At 40.9% G+C, this 19,231-nt stretch overlaps 1 protein-coding gene across 8 annotated transcripts in view; it reads left to right on the top strand.

Annotated features, from left to right (window-relative positions):
• Positions 1 to 19,231, top strand: part of Dnah11 (dynein, axonemal, heavy chain 11) — a 316,394-nt gene that overhangs the window by 37,262 nt on the left and 259,901 nt on the right. For all 8 annotated transcript variants that reach the window (XM_039078094.2, XM_063262810.1, XM_039078093.2 and 5 more), the window contains 5 exons: positions 11,422 to 11,559; positions 11,993 to 12,117; positions 13,607 to 13,802; positions 16,725 to 16,829; positions 16,989 to 17,381. In XM_039078094.2, the coding sequence (XP_038934022.1) occupies positions 11,422 to 11,559; positions 11,993 to 12,117; positions 13,607 to 13,802; positions 16,725 to 16,829; positions 16,989 to 17,381 (957 nt within the window). The remainder of the gene's footprint in view (positions 1 to 11,421; positions 11,560 to 11,992; positions 12,118 to 13,606; positions 13,803 to 16,724; positions 16,830 to 16,988; positions 17,382 to 19,231) is intronic.

The following is a 19,231-nucleotide window of genomic DNA, read 5'->3' as shown; positions in this document are numbered from 1 at the left end:
ATTTCAAATGTTATTCCCTTTCCCAGTTTCTAGGTCAACATCCCCCTAACTCCTCCACCTCCCCTTCTATATGGGTGTTCCCCTCCGCATCCTCCCCCCATTACCACCCTCCCCCCAACAATCCCATTCACTGGGGATCCAGTCCTGGCAGGACCAAGGGCTTCTCCTTCCACTGGTGCTCTTACTAGGCTATTCATTGCTACCTATGAGGTCAGAGTCCAGGGTCAGTCCATGTATAGTCTTTAGGTAGTGGCTTAGTCCCTGGAAGCTCTGGTTGCTTGGCATTGTTGTTCATATGGGGTCTCGAGCCCCTTCAGTTCTTTCAGTCCTTTCTTTGATTCCTTCAATGGGGGTCCCGTTCTCAGTTCAGTGGTTTGCTGCTGGCATTCGCCTATGTATTTGCCATATTCTGGCTGTGTCTCTCAGGAGAGATCTATGTTTCCTGTCAGCCTGCACTTCTTTGCTTCATCCATCTTATCTAGTTTGGTGGCTGTATATGTATGGGCCACATGTGGGGCAGGCTCTGAATGGGTGTTCCTTCAGCCTCTGTTCTAAACTTTGCCTCCCTATCCCCTCCCAAGGGTATTCTTGTTCCCCTTTTAAAGAAGGACTGAAGCATTTGCATTTTGGTCATCCTTCTTGAGTTTCATGTGTTCTGTGCATCTTGGGTAATTCGAGCATTTGGGCTAATATCTACTTATCAATGAGTGCATATCATGTGTGATTTTCTGTGATTGGGTTACCTCACTCAGGATGATATTTTCCAGTTCCAGCCATTTGCCTATGAATTTCAATAAGTCATTGTTTTTTTTTGTTTTTTTTTAATTTTTTATTGGACATATTTCTTTACTTACATTTCTTTTTTTTTTATTAACTTGAGTATTTCTTATATACATTTCGAGTGTTATTCCCTTTCCCGGTTTCCGGGCAAACATCCCCCTCCCCCTCCCCTTCCTTATGGGTGTTCCCCTCCCAACCCTCCCCCCATTGCCGCCTTCCCCCCATAGACTAGTTCACTGGGGGTTCAGTCTTAGCAGGACCCAGGGCTTCCCCTTCCACTGGTGCTCTTACTAGGATATTCATTGCTACCTATGGGGTCAGAGTCCAGGGTCAGTCCATGTATAGTCTTTAGGTAGTGGCTTAGTCCCTGGAAGCTCTGGTTGCTTGGCATTGTTGTACTTTTGGGGTCTCGAGCCCCTTCAAGCTCTTCCAGTTCTTTCTCTGATTCCTTCAATAGGGGACCTATTCTCAGTTCAGTGGTTTGCTGCTGGCATTCGCCTCTGTATTTGCTGTATTCTGGCTGTGTCTCTCAGGAGCGATCTACATCCGGCTCCTGTCGGTCTGCACTTCTTTGCTTCATCCATCTTGTCTAATTGGGTGGCTGTATATGTATGGGCCACATGTGGGGCAGGCTCTGAATGGGTGTTTCTTCAGTCTCTGTTTTAATCTTTGCCTCTCCCTTCCCTGCCAAGGGTATTCTTTTTCCTCATTTAAAGAAGGAGTGAAGCATTCACATTTTGATCATCCGTCTTGAGTTTCGTTTGTTCTAGGGATCTAGGGTAATTCAAGCATTTGGGCTAATAGCCACTTATCAATGAGTGCATACCATGTATGTCTTTCTGTGATTGGGTTAGCTCACTCAGGATGATATTTTCCAGTTCCAACCATTTGCCTACGAATTTCATAAACTCGTTGTTTTTGATAGCTGAGTAATATTCCATTGTGTAGATGTACCACATTTTCTGATATCCATTCCTCTGTTGAAGGGCATCTGGGTTCTTTCCATTTTCTGGCTATTATAAATAAGGCTGCGATGAACATAGTGGAGCACGTGTCTCTTTTATATGTTGAGGCATCTTTTGGGTATATGCCCAAGAGAGGTATAGCTGGATCCTCAGGCAGTTCAATGTCCAATTTTCTGAGGAACCTCCAGACTGATTTCCAGAATGGTTTTACCAGTCTGCAATCCCACCAACAATGGAGGAGTGTTCCTCTTTCTCCACATCCTCGCCAGCATCTGCTGTCACCTGAGTTTTTGATCTTAGCCAATCGCACTGGTGTGAGGTGAAATCTCAGGGTTGTTTTGATTTGCATTTCCCTTATGACTAAAGATGTTGAACATTTCTTTAGGTGTTTCTCAGCCATTCGGCATTCCTCAGCTGTGAATTCTTTGTTTAGCTCTGAACCCCATTTTTTAATAGGGTTATTTGTTTCCCTGCGGTCTAACTTCTTGAGTTCTTTGTATATTTTGGATATAAGGCCTCTATCTGTTGTAGGATTGGTAAACATCTTTTCCCAATCTGTTGGTTGCCGTTTTGTCCTAACCACAGTGTCCTTTGCCTTACAGAAGCTTTGCATTTTTATGAGATCCCATTTGTCGATTCTTGATCTTAGAGCATAAGCCATTGGTGTTTTGTTCAGGAAATTTTTTCCAGTGCCCATGTGTTCCAGATGTTTCCCTAGTTTTTCTTCTATTAGTTTGAGTGTGTCTGGTTTGATGTGGAGGTCCTTGATCCACTTGGACTTCAGCTTTGTACAGGGTGATAAGCATGGATCGATCTGCATTCTTCTACATGTTGCTCTCCAGTTGAACCAGCACCATTTGCTGAAAATGCTATCTTTTTTCCATTGGATGGTTTTGGCTCCTTTGTCAAAAATCAAGTGACCATAGGTGTGTGGGTTCATTTCTGGGTCTTCAATTCTATTCCATTGGTCTATCTGTCTGTCTCTGTACCAATACCATGCAGTTTTTATCACTATTGCTCTGTAATACTGCTTGAGTTCAGGGATAGTGATTCCCCCTGAAGTCCTTTTATTGTTGAGGATAGCTTTAGCTATCCTGGGTTTTTTGTTATTCCAGATGAATTTGCAAATTGTTCTGTCTAACTCTTTGAAGAATTGGATTGGTATTTTGATGGGGATTGCATTGAATCTGTAGATTGCTTTTGGTAAAATGGCCATTTTTACTATATTAATCCTGCCAATCCATGAGCATGGGAGATCTTTCCATCTTCTGAGGTCTTCTTCAATTTCTTTCCTCAGTGTCTTGAAGTTCTTATTGTACAGATCTTTTACTTGCTTGGTTAAAGTCACACCGAGGTACTTTATATTATTTGGGTCTATTATGAAGGGTGTCGTTTCTCTAATTTCTTTCTCGGCTTGTTTCTCTTTTGTATAGAGGAAGGCAATGGATTTATTTGAGTTAATTTTATACCCAGCCACTTTGCTGAAGTTGTTTATCAGCTTTAGTAGTTCTCTGGTGGAACTTTTGGGATCACTTAGATATACTATCATGTCATCTGCAAATAGTGATATTTTGACCTCTTCTTTTCCGATCTGTATCCCTTTGATCTCCTTTTGTTGTCTGATTGCTCTGGCTAGAACTTCAAGAACTATATTGAATAAGTAGGGAGAGAGTGGGCAGCCTTGTCTAGTCCCTGATTTTAGTGGGATTGCTTCAAGTTTCTCTCCATTTAGTTTAATGTTAGCAACTGGTTTGCTGTATATGGCTTTTACTATGTTTAGGTATGGGCCTTGAATTCCTATTCTTTCCAGGACTTTTATCATGAAGGGGTGTTGAATTTTGTCAAATGCTTTCTCAGCATCTAATGAAATGATCATGTGGTTCTGTTCTTTCAGTTTGTTTATATAATGGATCACGTTGATGGTTTTCCGTATATTAAACCATCCCTGCATGCCTGGGATGAAGCCTACTTGATCATGGTGGATGATTGTTTTGATGTGCTCTTGAATTCGGTTTGCCAGAATTTTATTGAGTATTTTTGCGTCGATATTCATAAGGGAAATTGGTCTGAAGTTCTCTTTCTTTGTTGTGTCTTTGTGTGGTTTAGGTATAAGAGTAATTGTGGCTTTGTAGAAGGAATTCGGTAGGGCTCCATCTGTTTCAATTTTGTGGAATAGTTTGGATAATATTGGTATGAGGTCTTCTATGAAGGTTTGATAGAATTCTGCACTAAACCCGTCTGGACCTGGGCTCTTTTTGGTTGGGAGACCTTTAATGACTGCTTCTATTTCCTTAGGAGTTATGGGGTTGTTTAACTGGTTTATCTGTTCCTGATTTAACTTCGATACCTGGTATCTGTCTAGGAAATTGTCCATTTCCTGAAGATTTTCAAATTTTGTTGAATATAGGTTTTTATAGTAAGATCTGATGATTTTTTGAATTTCCTCTGAATCTGTAGTTATGTCTCCCTTTTCATTTCTGATTTTGTTAATTTGGACGCACTCTCTGTGTCCTCTCGTTAGTCTGGCTAAGGGTTTATCTATCTTGTTGATTTTCTCAAAGAACCAACTTTTGGTTCTGTTGATTCTTTCTATGGTCCTTTTTGTTTCTACTTGGTTGATTTCAGCTCTGAGTTTGATTATTTCCTGCCTTCTACTCCTCCTGGGTGTATTTGCTTCTTTTTGTTCTAGAGCTTTTAGGTGTGCTGTCAAGCTGCTGACATATGCTCTTTCCTGTTTCTTTCTGCAGGCACTCAGCGCTATGAGTTTTCCTCTTAGCACAGCTTTCATTGTGTCCCATAAGTTTGGGTATGTTGTATCTTCATTTTCATTAAATTCTAAAAAGTTTTTAATTTCTTTCTTTATTTCTTCCTTGACCAGGTTATCATTGAGTAGAGCATTGTTCAATTTCCACGTATATGTGGGCATTCTTCCCTTACTGTTATTGAAGACCAGTCTTAGGCCGTGGTGGTCCGATAGCACGCATGGGATTATTTCTATCTTTCTGTACCTGTTGAGGCCCGTTTTTTGACCAATTATATGGTCAATTTTGGAGAAAGTACCATGAGGAGCTGAGAAGAAGGTATATCCTTTTGCTTTAGGATAGAATGTTCTATAAATATCCGTTAAGTCCATTTGGCTCATGACTTCTCTTAGTCTGTCGACATCACTGTTTAATTTCTGTTTCCATGATCTGTCCATTGATGAGAGTGGTGTGTTGAAATCTCCCACTATTATTGTGTGAGGTGCAATGTGTGTTTTGAGCTTTAGTAAGGTTTCTTTTACGTATGTAGGTGCCCTTGTATTTGGGGCATAGATATTTAGGATTGAGAGTTCATCTTGGTGGATTTTTCCTTTGATGAATATGAAGTGTCCTTCCTTATCTTTTTTGATGACTTTTAGTTGGAAATTGATTTTATTTGATATTAGAATGGCTACTCCAGCTTGCTTCTTCTGACCATTTGCTTGGAAAGTTGTTTTCCAGCCTTTCACTCTGAGGTAGTGTCTGTCTTTGTCTCTGAGGTGTGTTTCCTGTAGGCAGCAGAATGCAGGGTCCTCGTTGCATATCCAGTTTGTTAATCTATGTCTTTTTATTGGGGAGTTGAGGCCATTGATATTGAGAGATATTAAGGAATAGTGATTATTGCTTCCCTTTATATTCATATTTGGATGTGAGGTTATGTTTGTGTGCTTTCATTCTCTTTGTTTTGTTGCCAAGACGATTAGTTTCTTGCTTCTTCTAGGGTATAGCTTGCCTCCTTATGTTGGGCTTTACCATTTATTATCCTTTGTAGTGCTGGATTTGTAGAAAGATATTGTGTAAATTTGGTTTTGTCATGGAATATCTTGGTTTCTCCATCAATGTTAATTGAGAGTTTTGCTGGATACAGTAACCTGGGCTGGCATTTGTGTTCTCTTAGGGTCTGTATGACATCAGTCCAGGATCTTCTGGCCTTCATAGTTTCTGGCGAGAAGTCTGGTGTGATTCTGATAGGTCTCCCTTTATATGTTACTTGACCTTTTTCCCTTACTGCTTTTAATATTCTTTCTTTATTTTGTGCGTTTGGTGTTTTGACAATTATGTGACGGGAGGTGTTTCTTTTCTGGTCCAATCTATTTGGAGTTCTGTAGGCTTCTTGTATGTCTATGGGTATCTCTTTTTTTAGGTTAGGGAAGTTTTCTTCTATGATTTTGTTGAAGATATTTACTGGTCCTTTGAGCTGGGAGTCTTCACTCTCTTCTATACCTATTATCCTTAGGTTTGATCTTCTCATTGAGTCCTGGATTTCCTGTATGTTTTGGACCAGTAGCTTTTTCCGCTTTACATTATCTTTGACAGTTGAGTCAATGATTTCTATGGAATCTTCTGCTCCTGAGATTCTCTCTTCCATCTCTTGTATTCTGTTGGTGAAGCTTGTATCTACAGCTCCTTGTCTCTTCTTTTGGTTTTCTATATCCAGGGTTGTTTCCATGTGTTCTTTCTTGATTGCTTCTATTTCCATTTTTAATTCCTTCAACTGTTTGATTGTGTTTTCCTGGAATTCTTTCAGGGATTTTTGTGATTCCTCTCTGTAGGCTTCTACTTGTTTATTAATGTTTTCCTGTGTTTCCCTAAGTGTGTTCATGTCTTTCTTGAAGTCCTCCAGCATCATGATCAAATATGATTTTGAAACTAGATCTTGCTTTTCTGGTGTGTTTGGATATTCCATGTTTGTTTTGGTGGGAGAATTGGGCTCCGATGATGGCATGTAGTCTTGGTTTCTGTTGCTTGGGTTCCTGCGCTTGCCTCTCGCCATCAGATTATCTCTAGTGTTACTTTGTTCTGCTATTTCTGACAGTGGCTAGACTGTCCTATAAGCCTGTGTGTCAGGAGTGCTGTAGACCTGTTTTCCTCTCTTTCAGTCAGTTATGGGGACAGAGTGTTCTGCTTTCGGGCGTGTAGTTTTTCCTCTCTACAGGTCTTCAGCTGTTCCTGTGGGCCTGTGTCTTGAGTTCACCAGGCAGCTTTCTTGCAGCAGAAAATTTGGTCTTACCTGTGGTCCTGAGGCTCAAGTTCGCTTGTGGGGTGCTGCCCACGGGCTCTCTGCTGTGGCAGCAACCAGGAAGACCTGTGCCGCCGTTTCCGGGAGCTTCAGTGCACCAGGGTTCCAGATGGTCTTTGGCTTTTTCCTCTGGCGTCTGAGATGTGTGTGCAGGGAGCAGTCTCTTCTGGTTTCCCAGTCTTGTCTGCCTCTCTGAAGGTTTAGCTCTCCCTCCCACGGGATTTGGGTGCAGAGAACTGTTTATCCGGTCTGTTTCTTTCAGGTTCCGGTGGTGTCTCAGGCAGGTGCCCTGCTGCTCCTGGGCCCTCCCCCACGGGAGCCCAGAGGCCTTATACAGTTTCCTCTTGGGCCAGGGATGTGGGCAGGGGTGAGCAGTGTTGGTGGTCTCTTCCGCTCTGCAGCCTCAGGAGTGCCCACCTGACCAGGCGGTTGGGTCTCTCTCTCACCGGGTCTGGGAGCAGAGCGTCATTGTTTTTGATAGCTGAGTAATATTCCATTGTGGAAATGTACCACATTTTCTGTATCCATTCCTCTGTTGAAGGGCATCTGGGTTCTTTCCAGCATCTGGCTATTATAATTAATGCTGCTACGAACATAGTGGAGCATGTGTCTTTGTTATATGTTGGAGCATCTTTTGGGTATACGCCCAAGAGAGGAATAGCTGGGTCCTCAGGTAGTTCAATGTCCAATTTTCTGAGGAACCTCCAGACTGATTTCCAGAATGGTTGTACCAGTCTGCAATCCCACCAACAATGGAGGAGTGTTCCTCTTTCTCACCAGCTTCTGCTGTCGCTGGAGTTTTTGATCTTAGCCATTCTGCCTGGCATGAGGTAGAATCTCAGGGTTCTTTCGATTTGCATTTCCCTTATGATTAAAGATGCTGAACATTTCTTTAGGTGCTTGTCAGCCATTCGTCATTTCTCAGATGTGAATTCTTTGTTTAGTTTTGAACCCCATTTTTTAATAGGGTTATTTGTCTCCCTACTCTTGAGTTCTTTGTATATTTTGGATATAAGCCCTCTATCAGTTGTTGGATTGATAAAGATCTTTTCCCAATCTGTTGGTTGCCGTTTTGTCCTAAAGACAGTGTCCTTTGCCTTACAGAAGCTGTGTAGCTTTATGAGATCCCATTTGTCCATTCTTGATCTCAGAGCATAAGCCTTTGGTGTTTTGTTCAGGAAATTTTCTCCAGTGCCCATGTGTCCAAGATTCTTCCCCAGTTTTTCTTCTGTCAGTTTGAGTGTATCTGGTTTGATGTGTGGAGGTCCTTGATCCATTTGGGCTTAAGCTTTGTACAGGGTCATAAGAATGGATCAATCTGCATTCTTCTGCATGCTGACCTCCAGTTGAACCAGCACCATTTGTTGAAAATGCTATGTTTTTTCCATTGGATGGTTTTGGCTCCTTTGTCAAAAGTCAAGTGACCATAGGTGTGTGGGTTCATTTCTAGGTCTTCAATTCTATTCCACTGGTCTATCTGTCTGTCTCTGTACCCATACCATGCAGTTTTTATCACTCTGTAATACTGCTTGAGTTCTGTCTCTGTACCAATACCATGCAGTTTTTATCACTATTGCTCTGTAATACTGCTTGAGTTCTAGGGGAATAGTGATTCCCCTAGAAATCCTTTCATTGTTGAGGATAGTTTTAGCTATCCTGGGTTTTTTGTTATTCCAAATGAATTTGCAAATTGTTCTGTCTAACTCTCTGAAGAATTGGATTGGAATTTTGATGGGGATTGCATTGAATCTGTAGATTGCTTTTGGCAAGATGGCCATCTTTATTATATTAATCCTGCCAATCCATGATCATGGGAGATCTTTCCATCTTCTGAGATCTTCTTCAATTTCTTTTCTTCAGAGACTTGAAGTTCTTATACAGATCTTTCACTTGCTTGGTTAACGTCACACTGAGGAATTTTATATTATTTGGGACTATTATGAAGGGTGCCGTTTCCCTAACTTCTTTCTCGGGTTGTTTCTCTTTTTTGTAGAGGAAGGCTACTGATTTATTTGAGTTAATTTTATACCCAGCCACTTCGCTGAAGGTGTTTATCAGGTTTAGTTGTTCTCTGGTGGAACTTCTTTTTGTTTTTGTTTTTTCAACAAAACAAAAGTTTTCAGGTAAAACTGTGATGCCCATTGGAGAAAAAATAAGGCAGTTACTGCAGTTCGGGTACAGTTAGTTTATATTTAATATGCTATTTTGTTTCCTTTGACTAGATATGGATAAATGTTCTTGGACAAAATGATGGCATTCTGATCCTCTTTGTGGCCTTTCCCACTTGGCAGAGTTAGGGCTTGTCTGTTTGTCCTTTTGTCCATTTGTCCATCTGTCTGTTCTCTCTCTCTCTCTTTCTCTCTCTCTCTCTGTTCAGGTAACTACAGGATTAAAAAGTCTTTGAAGAAGGTAAACCCAAGAACAATTAATATTGATACTGCTTTGAACAGTATGACAGTTATGGAAAGCTGTATCACATTAGCAAGCCGAGAGGGAGATGGAGAGTAAAGGGTCTGAAACAAAATCTCCAGGGAAAGGAAATGTAGTGAGATTCAGACATTAGCTTGCAGGACCATTGTGACAGGAAACATCTGTCTGTCCTGCCTCAACGTACCAGGAGGCTGTGTGACTGTAGCTCTCACCGTAGAAGCAAAGGGTTACTATGTATTGGTAGTGAGGAGCTCCAGTTCCCGCCTTCTCTTTACAATATTTCTCCATCTTTCCTTTTGTGTACTCAGGGCTTAAGTACCATGGGGCATTTAGCAAGATGAGCTGTGTAACTAGAAGGCTTCTGGAGAATGTAAAGTGAATGCGATGAAAGAAATGTATTTCCAGTTGATGCTTGGGTTCCCTTTGCTAAACTAGGAAGCAGTGCTCACTTGTAAATATGCAGGAAGCCCCAACCAACAAAAAGTAGACTGGAAGAGGAAGTTAATAATTAACATTTCACTAGGTAGCTGACCCACTGGGTAACAGTTATCTGGAGGTTTCTATTACCATTCTAACCATTGTCAGAAAAAGTCAGAATATGTTTGTCTTTGGTGGCTTATGAAATAGATACATTTATATGGTAATTTACATATCTTTTCTATTGTGTTATTTTCATTGAGTGAAGATTATGGGAAGGTTTGCAAAACTTCTATAACGAAGTTTTGAGGGAGATCCATTACTTCCTAAGGAAAATAAGAACAAAATTCTCTTCATTTTTCTGTTGTTTCACTTGGCTATTTTGCGATATCTCTTGTAGAAAATAACAATATATGATAACAGGCATATTATGAAGTCAACATAGATATAGTCCAAGATCCCCAGTGGTCATCTCAACCTTGTTTAGAATTGGACTTGTCCATATTTTCTAATACTTATGTGCTTTAGAAAGTAGGCACACTAAGAGACCAATGACATTGATAATGAACAGAATTGTTCAGCAATGTAATACAAAATTATAGAGTTGAACAAAACCTAGGAAATTGGTCCATCTAGAAATTTTTTACTTGATACTTTAAGACTGTAGTTAGCCTCTAGTAATGTAAATCATAGAAACAAGACCTTGGAATGGGGGAGATTAAGAGGGTGCCAGGGAAGAATTAGACCTGTCTTTTAATCCAGCTCTGCCACTGGTCTATGAATTTTAGCAAGTGACTTCTCCCTGCAATTCAGTTCCTCCCAGGGAGGTACCTGATCAGCTGTTTTTAGTATCTGATTGCTTGTTCTTAAGGCCTGTGATTAATTATGCTGGCTGTGTCAACTCTTGTTTCGTAAAAACATTACATCCATATGTGATTTAGCTTGCCAAGAGAGCCAACATACAAACGTGCAAACACATAAACTAAATTCATACCAGGCAGTAAACCCAGCACATCTTCACTGGCACCCGTGAGGAGCCGGGAAACCTGAGAGACTTTAGCGAGCTGTAAAAGAGTGTGGACCTTCACGAAGCTGGTGCTAGCACCGGATTGATATCTGCTGGCTCTATGTCCCACTCCCTCTCCATGGGCTTCCTATGCTTGCTAGAAGTTTCTGCCCACTTATAACTTAGGTCGCATTAATTCAGTCAGGCACATGCTCTTCCTGAGACACAGACAGTCCGCTGAGCTGACATCTTTGGCTTGAACCAGAATGTTCGTGTCAAAGGAGGTGCCCAGCTGTAGTGTTTTCAGACCAGAACTCATCGCTGCCCCAGGCCACTGTTAGGGGTGACTAGAACTCAGAGGTCAACTAAGGGTAGAACAGTTATTTTTATTGTTACATTTGATGTAATTACTGATGAGGAGAATCACATAATACACACATAAGTCTTGCTTCTCCTTTTACACACCCGAGCCAGGTTGAAAACACCCCTGACACCCAGCAGAGGATGTCGGTAGCTGTGAGCCAACAGGTAGACATTGGCTCTAGACATTGGTCATTTCTGATCCTCTGGGTTTTCATGGAGGCAAAGAAATTTCATCTAGAATTTGGCTTATTGGTTGGACCAAATTCAGGAGGACCCCAAAATAAACCTTTTGTCTATGACACCATATGTATTTTAGAGCCTAGACTTTGCCTCTAGTATAAAAAGTTAAACTGGGAAAATTCTTATACTCAGAGCTCAAAGTTCTTAACCTTTCTTAACTTTGATTTTTTTTCCTTATAGCTTTTGACCATATTTGGGAATTTTCTAGAGAAACCAGTTGTCATGGAAATTTTCAGCCCACATTATAGCACACTATTGAACATGTTTAATGCAGAGTTGGATATGTGTAAGCGACTGTATGATGAACACATGAAGCAGGTGAGTGGTGGGAAGGTTGAGCAATGTCACCATGTCATGTGGGTAATGACCATCAACTAGAACCATTTTCATTGTGGGTAAAGATTAGATTCATTAGATAAATTATACATAAGATTAGAAATTAGTGTCATTACACATAGGCATTAGGCATTTCTTACTCCTAGAGATTGAACCAGAGATCCCTAACCCTAACCCTAACCCTGTTAGGAAAAAACTATCACTAAGCTACTCTACCAACCGAATGCCTTCATGTAATGGTTTTCTTACAAAGATGGGGTGCTTGCTTTGGGAACTTACCCCTTCATTAGTGCAGTTATTAATTACCACATTTAATGCCACTAGGAAATTAAAATAAACAACTGCTTATAAGGTTGTAAGGCCACCCTGACTAAGTGTCCCTTTTCTTCCTCTTCACAAAAATGCCAACATGCAGATTGAACACGGGCATGAAATTCTCAACAAGAATATGCCATTCACCTCTGGAAATATTAAATGGGCCAGAATGCTCCTCGAACGCCTTCAAATGTTCTGGTCAAACTTTACATCTCTCCATTATCTGTGAGTAGTTAGCCTTACTCTGTGGTGAGTTCTGCTGATGTTGCAAGTGTTTGTGTGTCGAGATGGGATCTCTGCAGCCCAGACGGTCCTCAGGTGCATTCATTAGGTAGCCAAGGATGACCTCCAAGTCCTGATTCTACTGCCTCCAGCTCTCAGATGCTAGGATCATAGGCAAGTATCACCACACCTGGCTGTCAGTACTAACACCTGAGGATTCACTGGCCTGCTCTGGTTTGGTTGGGTTCAATCTGGTGAGAAGGCTTTATCATATGACTTTGGAATATTTTATGGGACTCATAACTTCTTATTGCTTACACTGTTTTCTGGTCCTTTTATCTTTTAACATCTCCTTTTCATTCACTGTCTGGAAGGTTTAATTATTTCAGTTCTCTTCATCAACCTCCCCTACTTTGTCACACAGTCCTCTGTGCTCTTTATTTAACTTCCAGCTAGAAACTGGTAACTTGTTGGTGATTACTGAAGTCTTTAGTCTTTGGGGTCGTTGGACCCCATTTATCCATTTTTAACTACTTTGTGTCTTTATCCCCTTAAATTTATGTATTCATTTTCATCCTCATCCCATCCCCCTTCTCCCCATTTCTCCCCCTCACACCTCCCTCTCCCAACTCCCTTCCCTATCACCTCCAAGAAGAGGAGCCTCCACCCCATGGGTGCCAACTCACCCTGGCACATCAAGTTGTATCAGAACTAAGCACATCCCCTCCCACTGAGGCCAGACAAGGGCAGTCCAGCTAGGGGAAAGGGATCCAAAGGGAGGCAACAGAGCCAGAGACAGTCCCCGCTTCAATTGTTAGGGGACCCACATGAAAACCAAGCTGCACATCAGCTATATAGGTGCTGGGGGCTTAGGTCCAGTACATGCATGCTCTTTGGTTGGGAGTTCATTTTCTGTGAGCCCCTAAGGGCCCACCTTAGTTGACTCTGTAGGTCTTCTTGTAGTGTCCTTGACCCTTCCAGCTTGCTCAATCCCTCCTCCCATTCTTCTACAAGACTCCCCACACTTGGCCTAATTTTTGGCCATGGGACTCTGCATCTGTTTCCATCAACTGCCAGATGAAGCCTCTTAGAAGACAGTTTTGCTAGGTTCTTGTCTACAAGCATAGCAGAGTGTCATTAATAGTGTCAGAGGTTGGTTCACCACCATGGGATAGAACTCAAATTGAGCCAGTTATTGATTGGCTAACCCCTCAATCTCTGCTTCTTATCCCTGTGCATCATGTAGGCATCTGCCCAGAATTGGCGTCAAAGGTTTTATGGGTAGGTTGATGCCCTCCTCCCTCCATTGGAAGTCCTGCCTGGCTACAGGAGGTGGCCACAAATTGCCTTTAAGTAAATACAATTTTAAAGCACTGTGTGGCTTTCATTGCTTCGCCCTCTGATCCTTATAATTTGTAATCCTGTTCTCTTTTGTTAACTAAGCTGCACTCTGTGACATGTGTAGAAAAGTAGAAAAACCTTGTTGCTGCAGATTTCCAGACAGTCCTGATGAGGCTGCAGTCTGTCAGAAGTATGCTGAAATGACCACTTTGCTGGATCAATTTGAAAGTCGCATCTATAGTGAATGGAGAAGAAATGTGGACAAAACCTGTGAATTTAATCTGAATCAGCCCTTGGTTAAATTCAGTCCCATAAACGGCCTTCTTAGTGTCAACTTTGACCCAAAGGTAGGACTTTGCCTCTCTAAGTGCATTAAAGATGCAGCAACTCTGTCTCTGAAGCTTCCCCTGATGACGGTGGAATTCACTTCGGTTATTTAAACTCTATTTTGGGAAAATGGCCACTCTGGGAGTGGTATAAATTTAAGCTCAAGAAAGTATTTTACAGAGATTTGTTTTTGTGCATTCATGTATGCATGAATGTGTGTTTTTTTGTTGTTGTTTTGTTTTTTTGTTGTATGTATGTGTATGTGTATGTGTATGTGTATGTGTATGTGTATGTGTATGTGTATGTGTATGTGTATGTGTATGTGTATGTGTATGTGTATGTGTATGTGTTTGGTTGAACTTAGGACCTCATAGTTTCTAAGCAAACACTCTACCAGTAAGTGCATTTATTTAAACCTTCTTTGTTTATTGCAATGTTCCTTATTGAGTTTTTTTTTTCAAGACCAAGGCCTCACTGTTGCTCAAGGAAAATGTTGATCTACCAATCCTCTCTCTCTGCCTACTAAGTAGCAGGGATTACAAGCCTGTGTTTCTACTCCAGCCTCTTCATTCCTTACTAATTAATTAACATCTTTATCACCCCATACTCACCTGTTGGTGAGCTACTGAAGATGGGGTCTATCCCATTTTTTCTGTGCTCCATATTCTAGCTCCATGTCAGACAACTGGGAACTTAGTAACCTTAACTCAGCTGACTGGTTCCCATAGAGTCTTCCTGCGTGACTTCCGGTCTGTGTATTTTCATAACAAATACCAGGTTGTTTTAATTAAACATGAAAGCCACAGATGAAAAGGAGCAAAGGCCTATCTTTTTTTTTGGGGGGTGGCCATGGTGTTTCTGTTTGCTGTTCTTTCTTTCAAAGGGAAGATAAGCTTGTATCCTGGTGGCTAAATTGATGGTAGTTAAACAGTAATTTAAAATAAAAACAACACATTGACATGAAAAAACATTTTCATGACATGAAAAAATAGCCAGATAAACATCAGGAATGAATAGATTGTTTTTATGCAATAGCTCTTTTGATGACCATGTTGTTATGTAACGAAGGGAGATTTCAAATCTTTTCAATATATCTGCCCTAATTTCATTACATTTTCTGTTGTGTTTTTTGTTGTTTTGTTTTGTTTTGTTTTGTTTTTAAACTTGGTCTCTTGGGGCTGAAATTGGCATGATCTTCCTGACTCTACTTGTGTAGTGTTGGGTTATAGCCATGCTTCTCCTCACATGGCTGACTATATTAGCAAGAGAGAAAGAGAGGGTAGATAGATAGATAGTGTGTATTTCATATGTGCATAATTAGTAAATATGTGTATATATGTCTCCCACACACACATACATATATTTTAATCGACTGATAGATTGACTTTTTTTGAGACATGGTCTCCTTACATAGACCAGGCTGACCTCAAACTCAAAGAGATCTACCTGCCTTTCCCTCTCAAGTGTTGGTTGAAGTTAGACATGTGACCAACCATGCCTAACCACATGTTCCATGTACAACATATATTTTAAACAGCCTATCTCATGGTCTTTTCACTTTCTAGATAAGAAGCACAAAATTGTTTTTTTTTTCTATTTACCTACCTTGAATTTGCATGGTAGTAAAGGCAAGCTTCTTTGTAACTTTCTGGTACAAAAAAAAAAAAATTGGCGAATTTCAGATAATGAAGAACATTCAGTATTGTGGAGGTGATTGCCCAGAGCTCTCACTAGAAATCCCAATGAGTGCCTAGGGAGTGGGAAGTTGGCTTAATGAATTAGAGGGCCATGATGAACACCCAACTCTGGTCTATTTTCCTAAAACAAATACAAATACCATAATCACCTTATTTTGCTAATGAAAATTTTATACGCCAACATATTCTATGCAGAAAGCTGAGTACTAATTTCTGATTTCATAAAACTAGTCTCCCTGTCCTACACCTCCCAGGTAGATTTAGTGGGTGGTGTTTCAATCACTTAGATGTCATGGATGGGTAGAAGAGATGTCTCTTGGACATATTGTAGATATTACATGTTCTGAGTTTAATTTTTTTCTGAAAATTGCAATAAATTCATAATAGATAAATAGCAAAATTTTACTATAAACATGAGAACAAGTATAAAAACAATTGCTTGAAATGTTTTTTTTTGGGGATAATTGAGAGTCTTGTGGGTTTAAGTACCTTTAAAGTCTTGTTCTCCCTTCAAGAACAACTGTGAGAATTAGAGGCATCCACCATGCACAAAGAACCATTAGAAACATCAAAGAACCATTAGCTCTCATTGCATGCAGTGTGTGGATTGTGCAATGCTCAAATTTTAAGACAGAACTTTAATTAACCCAAAATGACATATGCTGTAAATACAGCCCTATGTTTAATTGTAATGACATAGGCTATAAATACAGTAGTGCATGTGTGCGTGTGCGTGTATGTTTATGCATGCATGAAGACAAGCATTCTTCTTATGTAACAAAGTGTGTTGCAAAAGTCTGTTCACTTTGAACCAGAAACACAGTAGTTGCTAGAAGACATTTAATTATTTCAAGTCAAGATCAGCTTAACCTTGAAAGGTTTTCTTATTTTTTTAGATTTTTATTACGTGGGGGAGAGGGAGAGAGAAAGCAGATAAGCGGAGCACATGGGGTAGGTCAGAGGACAGCTTCGCAGGAGTAGTTTTCCTCCTTGCTTCTGAGATTGTCTCTTGTTTCTACACCAACTCCATGAGCTTCCAGCCCGTCCTCCTCTCTCCACCTCATGTGACTGTAGGAGTTCTTAGAACGGCTGGATACATGAGCACATCTGAGTTTTTCCATGGGATCCAAGGACTGTGTTAAAGTTGTCAAGTCTGCATAGCAAATGCTTCTACTCATTATTTACCTCATTGGCCCAGAAATGTATTCTTAAAGTATGAAATAATCCTTACTATTCTTGAAATAGCTTGTGGCGGTACTGAGAGAAGTCAAATACCTTTTGATGCTGAAGAAGTCCAACATACCAGATTCGGCTTTAGGCATTTTCCAGAAAAAGAACATTATTTTAAAGGTTTGTGGCTTTTGATAGTTGGCATCTTTGAGATAAAAATATTTTGAATTTTATTTCTTGGTTTGGAAACCTGTGGCATTTGGGCCCTCTCAGAGGTGCTAACATATCTGGCCCTTTTTTGTTTTGTGTCTTCTCGCTTGGTTGCTTGGTCTTGTTCAGCACATTGGGAATCTCGAGCTCCTGGTACAAGGATACAATAAGCTGAAACAGACCCTTCTGGAAGTTGAATACCCTCTCATTGAGAAAGAGCTTGGAGCCATTGATGAGCAGCTCAGGGTGGCTGCAACCTGGTTGACATGGCAAGATGACTTCTGGGTCTACATGGAGAAGGTGCAGGTGGCCACTGCCGAGCTAGAGCGCAGAGTGTCACAGACTCAGAGCAATGTGCAAACAATCCAGCAAACCATGCAGGCCTGGGCTGAGTGGCCACTGCTGCCCCGGAGGGAGACCAGAAGAGAGGCTGCCTTAACCTTGGATGACAAGGGGGATCTGTTTGCTAAGAAATACAAGCTGATCCGAGAAGATGGCTACAAGATACACAACCTGGTAGAGGTAATAGCTTCTGATATTTTAATGGATATAGGTCTTTTTATTTGGTAAAGAGCCACAAATGCTGAACTTAATGTTGTAGATCAAGCCTGAAGGAGTTCGTAGATGGTTCGAGTCGAGTTTAAGGTGGAAGGATTTGTGTTATTCCCCTGTGGTTTGTGTAGCCCCCAATCCTCATTCCCCAGGGAGAGATGTGAATATGAGGGACAATGACCAAACGGAAAAGATAGAGTTGGGATCCCTGTTTGTCCCCTTGAGCTGATCCCATTGACTGCTATTTAATTCTACCATTTGGTTGGCTGGTGTTAGCTACCATGTTTTCATGACCTCCCAAAGATGACAGCAGATATTACTCTGCTTTTAAAATATACATTTGGGTTTCTTGGAGCTAGAAAGATGGCTTGGTGGTTAAGAGGCTCTTGTAGAGGACCTGGGTTCCATTCTCAATATCACATGACAGCTCATAATCGTCTGCAACTTCAGTTCCAGAGGATCCAATACACATTTCTAACCTTAGTGGGCACAAAGTATCTGTAATATAATAAAATAATTCTCTGTATGTATGCATGTCTGTCTGTCTGTATGTATGTATATGTGTGCATATTTGGGTTTTTCAAATTACCAATAAGCAGATTTCTAAGGTAAACAATTGAGGAAACAAAATAAACTGTTATGTCAGTTACCCCTAAGGCAGCCATGTAAAACAGCAGGAATTATGGCCTAGGGACAGAGTCAGGGACAAGAAAGCTAAGCTTTAAACGGAGACATTAGGAGCCCTCTTCACTAAATGAGAAGTCCTACAGAAGGCTGAGGATATTAAGTAGCAAAAGAGCCTAAGATCTGAGGTGTAGCAACCTGGCCCACCCAAAGATCATTGTGATGGTCAGCATCACTGATAAGGAATATATGTGAGGAACTGTTCTGGGATAACATTTAGAGTGGTCATGTGTACATATCACAGGTTTGGTAGCTATGGTGAAGACTTTGACCTGATGGGAAGATAGCAATCAGAGACTCTGCTCAAAGCTGCTTCTGTTGAGTGTAAGCCACAAGGAGGCAGGAAACAAGAGACAGAGCCAGTCAGGAGGTGAGCATCATGATCCAGTGAGAAATGGTTTAGCCTAGGTCATGGGGGATTGATCATGACTGGCATGAAATCAGAGAGGAAACTGACCTCAACAGAAGCAACGAAGACAGTTCTCCATGGAAGGGGAGACTGTGCATCCTGGCACACAGGGCTAGGGGTTTTGTAGACTGTGAATGCAGGTGTACCTATTGGGGAGGGGGCTTGGTGAAAAATGTATTGCCCTTAGTTCTGCCTCTGCAGTTTTACATATGAACTGTCTGTGTCAACAAGTATCCTTGAGTGTGGAGGCCTCCATGTCATGATTTGCCAGAGATATTTTTACAGTTTAGTAATGATGAGGCTTGGATATATTTTGAAGGAAGAGCCAATGAGACTTGCTGTAGGGAGTCAGGGAAATCAAGGTTTCAAGTCTAAGCAGATCAAGAAATGAGGTCTCTGATACAGGGAGAAGGTATTGAATCAGGTTTTGGGGGAAGAATCAGGATTTGGACTGGAGAGTGTCAGCTAAAGATGGTTATCGAAGATTTTTGATACAGGTTGCATTGGAAGTGTCTTGTGTTTAAGGCACAAGTCCAGGAGACTAACACAGAACTGATAATCACAAATTATGTATGTATGTATTATGTATTTGTGTATTATACATACATGTATTTATGTATGTATACACATATATTTATTAGATAAGAATAAATGGAAATTGGTTGTAGATGAAGAAGAGGTCCTTGCAGTACTCCGTAAGGTTAGCAGAGGAGGAGGATTCCTTTTG

The sequence above is a fragment of the Rattus norvegicus genome, chromosome 6 (assembly GCF_036323735.1).
Source record: "Rattus norvegicus strain BN/NHsdMcwi chromosome 6, GRCr8, whole genome shotgun sequence".
In the NCBI taxonomy this organism is placed as follows: domain Eukaryota; kingdom Metazoa; phylum Chordata; class Mammalia; order Rodentia; family Muridae; genus Rattus; species Rattus norvegicus.
The sequence above is the reverse complement of the archived record's forward strand: the minus strand, read 5'-3'. Positions and strand labels throughout refer to the sequence as shown.